Genomic DNA, 14222 nt, shown 5'->3' with positions numbered 1-14222 from the left:
CTACACTCCTCTATATAAACTATAAGTGTGGGAAATTTGATACTCCTCCGTCCGCACAATTTTCGTAAAAAGGGGTACAAAGTTTTTGCTTCACGTATTAATTTATAGGCTCGAGTGAGAGATATTTAAAATAAACGAACTATAGAAATTGAGGTTCAGTGAGAAGGTTTGTAGGTTTAACAAGATAGCGCTGTGAATCGTAGAATCAGATCATCGATCATAGCAGTCAACAGGGGCTATATATTCTTACATCGCTATTTAGTATGTTACATGTTTACCGAAAAGCCTTCCAAGTCAATAATTTCTCTCACTGTGCTGGAACTAATATGCTATTTCCTTCACAGCAACGGGATGCCGACCAGCAAAGAAGAAACTGCCTTCGACGCCAGATTTCGAGGTTTTCGCGAAATCTTGGTTACAAGGTCAACGCTGAGAATAGATCCAAGACCCCAGACTGGTTCCTGGACAAATTTGAAGCTCAAAGCTTTAATGATCCTGACGAGCCATTGTACCAAGCAAAACCTTCTAAGTTTCTATGTGGACTGAAGCTTGCTTTTGATCCGACTTCTCCTTCACATTATCGTGTACGTAATCTTCAATTTTTATTACACAGGTCTGTGAACGTGTATAACAAAGAGTGTGTATGGAAGAGAGTTATTTTAAACTAGCTGACCCGGCGAACTTCGTATCGCCTAACACAAACTTTATCGTATGGTATTAAAGTTCAAATTGACTTTTAAGTATTATCACAAATCTTTTGTATGGGAGTATAGAAAAGTGTTGTTTTTAGACTTTCAGGAAATTTAATTTTTTTTTTTCTCTCCGTAAGAACCATCCTCGTACTTCAAGGAACATTTTAAAAAAAGAATTAGCGAAATCGGTCCAACCGTTCTCGAGTTTTGCGCTTAGCAACACATTTTGCGATTCATTTTTATATATAAGACAAGATATAAGTAGTATATATCCACGGGCTTTTGAACCCATGTCCTTTTTAATTTCTAAAACATGTTATTTAATATGGGAGAGAGTATGTATTGAAGAGAGTGTGTATGAAATAGAATGTGTATGGAAGAGAGTGAGATGATGAGCTTACTTGTGTGTCAACGCTCAGGAGCTACTGGTAACGAATAAACGAAGTAGTAAACGAAATAGGGTTTGTCGTCTTAGAACAATGCTAAAGTTTTTGAATTAAAACATTATATATTTATTCATCCGTATAAAAAAAAGTATGAGGGGCTCAATACGAACAAAGTTTTTATTTATTTATTTTGTGTTATCACTTTTTATCATCAAATTTCTTTACGGATGTACGTACCTCATTGATTTTCATATTGATCTCCGATAAATGTTTATATGTTAAACAGTTATAAACTTAGTAATTGACATTTAAACATTCAAGCAGGCTATGTTCTACAGATTATAGGAGAACACATATTTTTTTTATAAAAATGAGATTAAAAAGCAACAAATAATGTAACGATACATAAAATCATCAGGGGCGTACTAAGAGCCAACATACTATTTAAAAATTGTAATTTAGAATAGATAAAACAAAGTTAGCAACCACTTTAACTTCTGTATACTTAATATTCGTTTAAGTATTCTTTTAATAACACAATTTACAATAAATTGTAAATTTACAAAACGATCTCGTTCGTAGCTCCTTCATTGCAAAAGTTTCTAAACATTAAGCTGGACTAAATTGAAAAGCTCTTTAATTTTAGAGTAAAAAGTAGGTTACCACTCGAGTTCTATTTCACTCCATGCAAATTGTATTGGAAAAAATACTTATATCTAGATACGATGATTGCCATTGTTAGTGTCCCACCAAACGTCGGGATAGTGTGTAAGGATATTGGCTCTCCTTGTTGTATTACTTTTTGTAATAGCTGGCCATGCCGATAGTTTTTACCGGTATGAAAGTCACCTATGAGTCTATGTAGAGACGAGTGTTATCGTGGACGATTACAGATAGATTTAGTTTAGTTCAGTTCAAGTTGTAAACCAGGGTAGGTACACGTAAATTCTAACTCAAATTAATAACTGTTTTATTATTATTATTATTATTATTGGAAAATGAATATATAGTACTGTACGGAGAAGAAAACATCGCTAAAAATTTCGGCTATTTTGACACACAAAGATATAAGAGTATTAGCCAATTCATGACGTATTTAAATTAACTATTTGCCCCTTTTAGAGATATATCCAGCAGCGATAAACTTACGATTAAACATTATAGCTAATTTTTGTTTAAATACATATTATAGTTAGTTTATATTTTCCATATTAGTGGCTTGCTGTTGTCTCATTTGCCGTCCTCTTCAATCTGTTGCTCATTATTGCCCGAGCTGTGTTCTGGCAATTGGATCATATAACCTCGTGGTTCCCATTTGACTACTTCTGTGACGCGGTCTACATCATCGATACTGTGATCCGCATGCATGAAGGTATGTTTATTATATTCTTTATTTGTATAATGTAATAAAAAGGTTTCGTTTTTGCTTTCTACGTTGCGATATTATAATGATGCGAATGATGAAAATATCGATTTTCAATATTGTTTTTAATAGCAAGCGAATGGAACGTTAGATATATTGACGATTTTACAGAAAATTGCCGTCATCTTTATAATTTTATTGACTTCTACCGTAACAAAGTCGATTTGAAATTAATTGCCTTTGTTGCAATGTATTTTCTAAGTTGCTTTGATATGGTGCACTTGAGTATGACTATGACGTACAGAAAATATGAAATTCGTATTAATAAAAACTAAAAGAAAATTCGTATGAAGTTTTGATTTAAAATTATCTTTTACAAATGTTTAAATGATTATTCATACGCTCAAACCGAGTGTAGTACGAAAATAAGGTCGCAAATCAACAATTCGATACCCACGCTCGTTGGGCCGCACCTTGCGTCATCAAATTTAGCTAACGCGTGCACAAACAACCCGCCCTGCCCTTGCTTTCCGTACAAATATTCTGAATCGAATGATCTTGATGTCGCAGGATTATTCGATTATTTCGATATTATAATATGACGACGACTCTGGACCTCTTTTGGTGACTTATTCATATGAGATACGATAACTAATAACTTGTAGTGACGTGACGTAATCATTATGACCAATAATCCAAGCGACTTAAGTTGACAGTGTAGGACACATTACATATAATACAAATACAGTATAATAACACTTAATATATGTTATGACTTAGCGCCGCGTTTCTATATACTTATTATAAGTTTCTTATTACTTTTTAGAATCGTTTTTATTGCATAATTTTTACAAAGTTTATATTATTACAAGCATTGCTGTATAATTCAAAATAAAAATCAGCTAGTATTGTAACAGACCACAGCGCTAACGTCCATGGGTTCGACCCCCTTTCGTGACACATATTCGTATTTGCCATACAGATATGTGATGTGTTTGGGTATGTTTGTTTTTCGGATTCCAAACACAAAGCATTCATTCTCATCATCAAGGGCGAAGCGTTGATTTAATAATTGTACTGTGATTAAATAAATCTATTGTTCAATTTATGTACTTTTGTGTGTGTGTGTTTTTTTTAACTAACAGATCAAAAACCGGTAAGATATTTTTTTTTCAGTATACTTGGAACAGGGCCTTATGGTCAAAGATTCTTCGATGCTTAGAAGAAATTACATTAGCTCTGGCGCTTGGCGTTACGACGTTTTATCCTTACTGCCGACCGACATCGCATACATCTGGTGGAAGCCAGGATCGTGCAGCTGCGTAAGTAAAATTATTCAGCAAATTAATGGGAATACTTATAGTTTAATCCATTACAATGCTATTATACATTTTGTTGAGGTAAGTGTCCCGTTGTGCCATACCTTAGTAAAATTTATAAATCCTGCTCGAAATATGGAGCACGCCATTGGATGAAAATTACAGCTAAATGATGCTGCTCTCATGTAATGCATCTGCGGTGACTAAGATGGCCAGGGCTCCTAGGGAGGGTAAACTATCGGGTCGGCAATGCGCTGGCGATGCTTCTAGTCATGTAAAAGAATTATGGAGCATTTTAGTTTATTCAATAATTACAGTATAACAGTTCCACTAAATGTTTCACAGCTGGGCAAACATTTAACCCGCCACGCTATACATTGATGGTTTTGTTTAAAATATATATATATATTTGTATTATATATGTATATATATATATATATGTATATATATATATATATGTATATATATATATGTATATATATATATATTTTTTAATATATATATATCTATATTGGTCTTCTTTGAACACAGTAACATTGTAATAACAAACACGATTTTTTTTACTAAAATTTCAACATCACAGCAGCTTTTAATATATATTAAGTTGAATAATGTTTTGAAACTAAACCAATCGTATTTCGAATATATTATATAATTAAAATTTGAACAAAAACAGCTTTCCGTTTGATGTATCACAACGTGGTCAAGTTCATACTACAGAACGCAAAAATTAATTGTAGAACAATTTACTTCATTACGGATGCGGTTTTATTTAACATCACTAATCCACTTTTTAAACGCAACAAAATTGTAAAACGCTCGCCTGAAAACTTAACAAAACCAGATACAATGCTTTTCATATTAGGTGTTGATAATATGTAAGATTTTTTTTTTTACTCTCCTCTTATTAAATTTTAAATTTAAAATATTAATATCGTCAGTTCTCCATTTAAATGAGATTTGATCGCAGAATATTCCGCAAATCGTAAGAATAATATTATTTCACCTTCTAAGGTAATGCTGATGAAATAGGTCAACTGAGTAAATAACCCTTTTTTTAAACTTGAAATAACATCAGAATTTAAAGAGTAAGATAACTTTTATAACTATTTTTTCTTGTAGATTCAAAAGTATTTTAAAATAAATATGATACTGTTTAACATAAAAAAATTGTATTCAATGTCAGCTTTAATTATGAAGGACTACGTATTGTAAAGCTTTAGCAATTGCACTACTTCTACAACTTCGCAATCGTCTAGCTAGTACTTTAGCTAAGAAAAATGTATTAATATTTTATTAATGTATTCTGCTGCGCATGAAATGCGTTGGTTAAGGCTTTGAAAATAATAAAATCATATTATGAACAAAATATTTTAATGTATTATTAAAAGTACAGTTTCCGATATTCAGATATATTAGTGTTTTTCGGAAAATACACTATGTAATAAAAAAAACAACTAGTTTGACAGTACGATTCAAAAATACATAGAACCTACAAAGTGGAACAACGATAAACAATCCGACCAAACACATTCTTTAACTTTGTTATAACTGAAAGTGTAAATATTGGTTGTGTTTCAGGATCGTTTGCCGTGCCCCGTTATTGTGCGTTTGAACAGACTGTTTCGATTACCTCGACTGTGGGAGTGGTTCGAACGCACCGAGAACTTCGCCAGTTTTCCAAATGCTACAAGAATTATCAAGGTATGTTTTGTTTTTATTATGTAATGGATATCATCAAAAAAAATAATAAACTGGATGGCAACGAATAGGATCGCTTAGAAAATCTTCAATATCTCCAAAAGTACCTTCTTTTCGTCCATCATGGATACCACTCCGGCACGGGGGCAACAAATGGTTATAACAGGCTCCTACTGGCCGAAAATCGCATGTGTGAGCAATCATCCACCTAAGTGGGGCAAATTAGGGTCGCGCTAGCATTCACCACTCAGCCCCTGCGGCAGACATAAACGAAACATGATCGGCTTCGGAAATTGTTCTGCGCTTGCCTTGCGTCTGGACGATTCCCGAAGCCGTGTAAGGACGGAAGGCTGTGCCTATTGCGGAAAGAGGGGCGACCTGTGGGTTCGCTCTCCGCATACAGACCCAGTTTGCTGGATGACACGGGCAAACTCTTGGAGAGTGACTTAGCCTCCAGTGTCATCCGACACCTGGAAAGAACTGGGCCCGGGCAGTCCGAGGCACAGTACGGGTACAGAGCAGAGCGACCCACATTATAAAAGCAGTTGTCAGTTCCAAAGAAGCAAGCGTTCCAATGTATTAGTATTAAAATACTCATCATAACCTAAAACCTCATAAAATGTATTTAATATTACAAGTAAAACTCTAAATAAACTGGACCGCAAACAAAGAGGGTCTGGTCTGGGGAGGAAGGGTCTGTTGGAAAATCTTCGATAACTTCAAAAGTACCTTTTTCAATTTTTTTATATCATATCAAAAATCGACCGTTCCAGCGGGGATCGAATCTGCATCTCCGACTTACCGTGTCGGTGCTCTAACCATTTTTGATGTGATAATTTTTCGGTTAAGCGACCGCGACGCCATCTATAGTTAGCTCCTTACACAACTAGTAACTATTCAAAAATTCGATCTAACGGTTCCATATCGCAATTGGCTAAGGTATGTTCAGACGACGGCCCGCGATCCAGATGCGGCCCTCGGCTTGTTTTCATGCGGCCCGCGACGCATGTTTTAAAGTGCAAATTAATAAGAAAATAGTTTTGGAAACTACTCAAAACAAAATAGGGCCCATCCTATTTTTTTGATGTATTGTATAAACGTTTTACTTTTTTTATCTAATTATGAATAAGTATGCTTGAACAATGTGTATGATTTTTTTTTAACGTAAACTGAGGCAAAAATTAGCAATTTTATGCAAATTATTCAAAATTAACGGTTTTAGAAAAAATTTACACAAATAAGCAACAAGACAAAAGTTTCATATAGCCTTTATTCTTTAAAAATACCAGTTAATTTTGGGATTAGTAGCGTGTAGAGCCCCCTCTGCTACGTATGCATCTTTATTCTTGTAATATTCCATTCGTATGAAATAATTTAAAAGTGAGGCTATCTCTTACTATTATTGGATGAATTCCGAGAATGTATTTGTTTTTGTAGGCTTGAGTATTTGTTTGTGTCCGTATTATTTAAGCTTGTGCTTTTACTAAGTTCGTATCGCCACTTCTCGTACCTATACCGCTTTGAATTTTACACATATTAATATATACTTATACTTAACAAGCAGTTTTGAAATACTTAACTAACTTCATTGTGTCTACGAAGTAGCGAGAATTAAGTGATGGTCGTCCTCTATTTAATGAGAAGTGGGAACTTGACTATTTTATTTGAAACAAATTTCGTGTATGATTTGTATGCAAGTTTTGACTGTGAGTAAAGAATATAAATATAAAAGACATGTCAATGAAGCAAGAAAAATTGTTTTGGCTGAGCGTAAGAAAAAACTAACGCAACAGACAAGTTTTTTTTTTCAATAATATATATATAGAAAATGAACAAAATTTGGCTACTTCTTACGAAGTTTATTTGCAATTATCCAAAGCTAAAAAACTATTCAGCGATCGAGTTTTTTTTTTTGATTGAGATGTTTCTTTTCGAAAAAATCATGTGAATACATTGTAAAATATAAATATTTGAAGTATTTTTTTCATTATTTGCAGCATTCGAGTGTGAAGCGCTTATTATGTTGCATGAAAGTACTGACCAGACAGATATCAATCAATTAATAGTTTTTATTCACTGCCTTTTAAAAGATTTTTCGAACGCGGAAAAAATGTTAAATTTAATACTACTACATGGCTCAATTAAAGGCGGTAATATTTTTCAAGCTGTTAACAAAACTATTATGGAATTCCAAAATGTATTGTGACTGATAGAGCAAAAGCTGTGGCAGGAAACGTTACAGGACTTCTAAAACAAAATGAATACTATAAAAATAGTTTTTAAAATAATAAATCTCATTAGAGGTAGAAATAAAGCTTTAAGTCATCGTAAAGCTCGTAATCTCTTAACTGAAACTGACGCAACCTGTGGGGATCTGCTTTTGCACTCAGGAATCCGGCGGGTAAATACTGGTCAGGGCTTTCAGTGCTTTTTCGATTTACGGAAATGAATTCCCATATTTCCTAAAAATCAAATAAAATCTGATACAACAGAAATGGAAAGTAATATGCAAGATCCTGAATTTCTGGCTGATCTTGCATTTTCAACTGATATAACAACAATAATAATAATAATTGTCGAATTGTAAATGCCCTGAACTGGACGGATTGCATAACTTTCAATATTAATTTTGCATAAATTTGCAATTTTCAATAATTCACTGCCAAAATATATGACAACTGGCACCACATTCTTGTTAATCAATCGAGGGACAAATCGGGATGTACTACTGATCCAAAAAACTACCGCACTATAACTTGCTTACCCATTTATAACCTAGTACATCTGTTCTCGTCGCAAAAATTACAAAACATATTACTACAAATAATATGTTGGCTATGGCTCACAACGGATCTAAGTCACCATAGTCGTGGTGCCAAGCAACTTCTCCTTATAGACATTACGTATGAAATGCAACGTATGCCAACAGGTACGTCGAAACCGAAAAAATATGGCTGCCGCTTAGATTGACTACAAAAAAGCGTATGATTCAGTGCCTCATACATGGCTATAAGTTATGGAGCTGTACAAAACTAATGCTTCTTTGTGCTCTTTTCTGAGTACATGTATGAGTCCATTGTGGTCATGTCTAGCCCTGAACCCTTTAAGCAATTTATTAGAGAATTCAAGGTTAGGCTTTCACCATCGTAGAGGGAGAAAAGCAATATCTGACCTACTTTATATAGATGATTTGAAGCTTTTCGCATGCAGCAGACTTATACAAGTTGTTAAAAATAACAGAAACCTTTAGCACTTGTATAAGAATTGAGTTTGGTGTGGATAAATGCGCTGTCATCCATGTAGAAAAAGGTAGAATCGTATCATCCGAAAATTTACAACTCACGAACTGTTTGTCCTTTAGAACTCTCACCGAAGGGGAAACCCATAAATATCTCGGAATGTCAGAGGCATTGGGCATTGATGACGGATACATAAAACAACTAGGAACGATTCTTTTGCCCACTGGAAAAAGTATTCAATAGCTACTATAGACGGCGCCACGGTTCGCTTAAACCGAAAATAAAAATCATCATATCAAAAATTTCGCTCTAGCGGGTACATCGTTCCATAGCTTAATTGGCTAGAGCGCCGACACGGTCAGTCGGAGACGCGGGTTCGAATCCCGCTGGAGCGGTCAATTTTTGATATGATATTCAAAAATGTTTTCAATAGCTTCCTATTAGGTGGTAACAAGGTACGCGCCTTTAACAGTTGGGTTATGCCCTTAATCGTTTATACCTTTGGCATTTTGAGATGGACGCAAACAGAATTAGATTCCCTTGAACGCCAAGTCCGTAAACTGTTAATCACGTACCGAATATATGTATTATCTTATCAAAGATGATCGAGGATTATTATCATCGATCTTCTATGGTGAGATTATAAATCACAGGAAAATGATAAGGTAGTAGCTTTTTAAACGCTAAAAATGTCCACAATCGTGAGGTGTATAATCTTAGAGAGTACTTTTTTAATATCAAGAGCGATATGCTCATGGACGTTGTTGCAGTTGGTAAGAACTTTACTCCGCTGTCCTTAGGCAAAAAAAAAATGGCGTACGTCCATAGTAATGAGTACACCGATTATTTGGAAAGTAGTAGGCCGACCCTACGGAAAAAAGCGGCGGTTGGGGCCGCTGACCTTCCGTCTGGTGCAGGTACTTTTCGGATACGATGCTTCGTCCGGGCCTACGTACCACCGGGCCACTTAGGCGGATAACTGCTCACACGTGGTGGTTCTTGGTCAGTACTTCTCCGGTGCCCCCTCGCCAGAGTGGTATCCATAAGAATTTTCCCCACGTTTAAAAAGGGGTACTTTTGAAGGTATCGAAGATTTTCCAACCGACCCTTTTTCTTTGCGGTCCAGTTTATTTAGAGTTTTACGTGTAATAAAAATATTAAATACATTTTATGATGTTTTAGGTTGTAATGAGTATTTTAATATTAATACATTGGAATGCTTGCTTCTACTTCGTCATCAGCTACGCTATAGGATTTGGAACTGACAACTGGGTTTATAACATAACTGGAGCTCAAAACGAAACCCTAGCGCACCAGTATATTTATAGCTTCTACTGGTCCACCTTAACTCTTACGACTATTGGAGAAACGCCACAACCAGAAACCGAATTTGAATATCTTTTCGTTGTCACTGACTTCTTGGCTGGTGTCTTGATTTTTGCGACTATTGTGGGTAATATTGGCTCCATGATTTCGAACATGAACGTTGCTCGAGTCGAATTTCAGAACAGAATGGACGGCGTTAAACAGTATTTGGCGTTCCGCAAAGTGGGTGGTGAACTGGCCGCTAGAGTGATTCGCTGGTTCTCTTACACCTGGGCAGAAAGCGGAGCTTTGGATGAGGAGAAGGTTTTGTCTTCCCTGCCTGATAAACTAAAGGCCGAAATTGCGATTCGAGTTCATCTAGATACGCTGCGTAAAGTAAGAATTTTTCAAGATTGTGAACCTGGATTATTGGAGGCACTAGTCTTAAAATTAAAGCTTCAAGTCTTTAGTCCCGGTGATTATATATGCAGAAAAGGCGACGTCGGAAAAGAAATGTATATAGTAAAACGCGGACGGCTTCAAGTTGTAGCCGATGATGGCAAAACAGTTCTCGCTACGCTGAGTGCAGGATCAGTTTTCGGGGAAGTCAGTGTTTTAGAAATTGCTGGTAATCGCACAGGCAATAGACGCACAGCTAACGTAAGGTCCCTTGGGTACTCAGATCTATTTTGCTTGGCTAAAAGGGACCTATGGGAGGCCCTCGCAGATTACCCAGATGCCCGGACGACTTTAACTGAACGTGGCTGTCAGCTATTGCGCAAGGTTTGTAAGTCGATTTCACCTGGTCCGTTTTCATGGAATTTTTTCATGAAGTCTTAGTAATAATGTTAAATTTCAATATATTCCTATGTATTTAGAGACGATAGCAGTTTAGTTTACTGTGTGGCTAAGGTAGTAAAGAATATAGCCACCACCTCTCTTCCTGTGAGTGTCGTAAGAGGCAACTAAGGGATTACACATAACCATCCAACTGGTGGCTTTGAAATACACAAGCCGAAGACGGGCAGTAGCGTCTTCGGCGCGACAAATCCAGCCCTGCGGTCACTAACCCGCATGCCCAGCGTGGTGACTATGAGCAAAACACATGAGTTCTCACCATTTTTGTTGCGAACTTGTGGAGGCCTATGTCCAGCAGCGGACTGGGATAGGCTGAAGTGAATGGTTTAGTTTACATTATTCATAATAATATTTACTCGTTGGTAGATGATTAATAATTACTATCACTCTTAATATTCTATTAATATTACTATTTACTATTTTTTATTATTCAGGTGTTCATCGCAAAAAAAAATGTTTATATTATTTGTATTGATATCGTTATTATATTTTTAAGGACGGACTTCTCGACGAAACGATATTCAGAAATGCCCAGCTAAAACAGATAAGCCTTGAGGAAACCGTTCGCGAACTGAAAACTAGGCTTGACGTGCTCCAGGATAACTTTAAAATGCATATGATCGATATCACCGAACAACAGGATGACGCGAAACTAAGATTAAAGGCGATCGAAAATAGGTAAGATTTTAAATTAAGTAGTCCCCAATAACCCCAATTTCATTTACACTGCAAAGCGAAGTAATGAAATGCGACTTTTATTTCGCTAAGCGAATTTTATGCGCTCTATTTTAATTTTTACTATTTACTCAGTAACATCTGTATTTTATAGTATAGTGATTTTCAGGCTTAAAGAATCTAAGTACAACTTGAAGAAAATTGAAAGATCGAATTTAGGTAATGAGATAGCACAGTCAGGCCAGATCCAAGATACATCATACGTAGCACCGAATTATCCAGCTCGTGAACGCGGGCACTCCTTGAGTAACGAGGATAGCCCGTGTCTCATCCACGTTATATCTGAGCAGAGGAGTAAGTCGTTCAGAACGAACAGAATGCAGATCGACCATTCCAAATAAATCATACTTATGTGGAATAGGCTACGATTAATTTTCGAAACGTGAGAAGATGGTTTGGAAAACACTTTTGGGATTCGTATATCATAGTAATATGATTTTATATTGTGATATGGACTCTAAGCTTTAGAGGGTACAGTGTATTTGTATAGTTGCGGAGCAATTGTTGGTGCTGAAGGCAAATGTTTGAACGTATTTTTTTATTATTATATAGAAACTTATGTAAATGTTTTGTTTTGTTGTATGATGTTATTTTGGCTGCACCCACTAGCCACCTTACTATCTAAGATTTGTTCGATCGATTCTGAGAAATCGAGAGAAAATGGAAGACATAAAGTGAGATATATAATATAAACATAATTAAAATCAAGATCAAGTAAGTTTTTCTTAGATGTATCGTAACAATATGACCTATTATTGCTCATAAACGAAGTTAAATATTTGATATTTTAAAGTAATTAGGAAATTTATTATTTTGTAATCAAAATACGTTTCCTTTTAAGCTGTGACGATCTTAATTTCAGTAATTCTAACTGCTTCAAAATAAAATTAGTCCATAAAGTGACAACACACATAATTTTTATCGCTTAATAATTTACAGGGTGCATTTATTTATTTTTTTCATACTTAGTTTAAAATAGGATGTCAGATTATTCCATTATCTTGACTAATGTCCATCATAAGCCGTTGTCAAAACCACTTAAATTCATTTATTCGAATATTTATTTTGTAGACATTCATTACATATATATTATTAATTAACCTTGTTTTATAATTTATATTCATAATGAAGACATGATTAATTGAATACACATTTATCGCTTTGCACCAATTGCATAAAACAAAAATATATCAAAATGCTTAAATATTATTAATATGATAATTTGTAACGTAGTATAAATGGTTATATTGCATAAAAAAGAAACGTATTTTGAAAACGAGCAACTTATATTTAAAGTTGAGGTAAATTTTATACGGGTCCAGTCATAAACTTTAGTCACACATATATGTCAAGCTAGCTTAATACAACCCAAGGGCACTTGGACGGAATCTTCTATAAAAATTACTTCACGATCGTAGACCGGTATTTGATCAGAGAAATCAATGAAATATTTAAAAAAAAATATGTTTTATTGACTTTTTGAATAATTCTTAGTAAGTTTGGTAGTATCATTCCAACACAGGTGCTCACTGAGCAACTGTAAGCTACTACGCCACTAACTACCACAGCTCTGGTTAGCGGAGCTGCTATGATTAGAACAATCCACTATATACATAGCTGCTTCGCGACCTAACTTAAAAATAGATTTCTCGGTACTAAAAATAGATTCCACGATACCAATGTTATGTAATAACTTAGGCTGGTGTCTGTGACTGGATGCGCATTATTTACTTTTTAGCTATATACAACAGGCTATGGTGTATGGTTTTAAATAAACTTTAATAATAGTACTACGAGTACATCTCGTTCTATTTTATATAAGCATTTAGAAAAATAATTGCAAAATATATAAGTATTCTATTACGAACATATTTACAAGACACTATAGTTATAACTAGAATATAATTATAAATATATTAGATATTAATAATTGTAAAAAATTTAATGATTTTATTTCAAAAGTTAGTAACGCTGGCACAACGGAATTGAAAACAGTAGTTTGAGAGTAGTAGGTGAACTCTACTCACATTAGTATTGTTAGAAGTTATAATTCTATGTGTCTATTTACTCTAGATATAATGATGGCCTATCTGTTAAATGGGAACTTTAACTTAGTTTTACTGAATCCTATCTATGAAACGTCGCAAAATGACAAATATTTGATCTATGCAAGTAAGATTTTAGAAATTTAAAGCAAAATGCTTAATCGACGATTCTAGATTGTCGTCTAGTTAGTGGTGAGTTTATATATTATTAATAATGAATGCCAAAGCTTGTAAATTTATTAAATTAATTTAAAAACTAGAATGATTCTGTTAATAGATCTCATTTCGTGATGATTTCTGTCGTCATCACATTTTTTTTTAAATCCGACTACAACTTAATTAACGATTAATATATCTTTTGCAATTTATAGTAATAGTAAGAAAAAAAACAAAAAAAAAAACAAAAAAATTGAAAAAAAAACAAAAAACTATTTATAAGAATATTTCGTAGTACGAGTATAATAATATTTAATCGATCGTCAATCGAAAGTCATTTCTTGACGTAATTTTAATCTCAAGTAAGATCAATTTGAAATCATAAAGTATTTAGAATTTAATGTAACAAAAAAGTAAAAAACA

At 34.4% G+C, this 14222-nt stretch overlaps 1 protein-coding gene across 1 annotated transcript; it reads left to right on the top strand.

Annotated features, from left to right (window-relative positions):
• The first annotated feature begins 326 nt into the window (after positions 1-326).
• On the top strand, positions 327-11939 carry LOC123668914 (cyclic nucleotide-gated cation channel subunit A-like). The gene is made up of 7 exons (XM_045602606.1): positions 327-584; positions 2294-2450; positions 3618-3763; positions 5342-5464; positions 9883-10788; positions 11360-11541; positions 11708-11939. The coding sequence occupies exons 1-7, from the start codon at positions 327-329 to the stop codon at positions 11937-11939; spliced, it is 2004 nt and encodes a 667-aa protein (XP_045458562.1).
• Positions 11940-14222: the final 2283 nt, after the last annotated feature.

The sequence above is a fragment of the Melitaea cinxia genome, chromosome Z (assembly GCF_905220565.1).
Source record: "Melitaea cinxia chromosome Z, ilMelCinx1.1, whole genome shotgun sequence".
Classification (NCBI taxonomy): domain Eukaryota; kingdom Metazoa; phylum Arthropoda; class Insecta; order Lepidoptera; family Nymphalidae; genus Melitaea; species Melitaea cinxia.
Note: the sequence above shows the minus strand (reverse complement) of the source record. Positions and strands in the feature narration are given on the sequence as shown.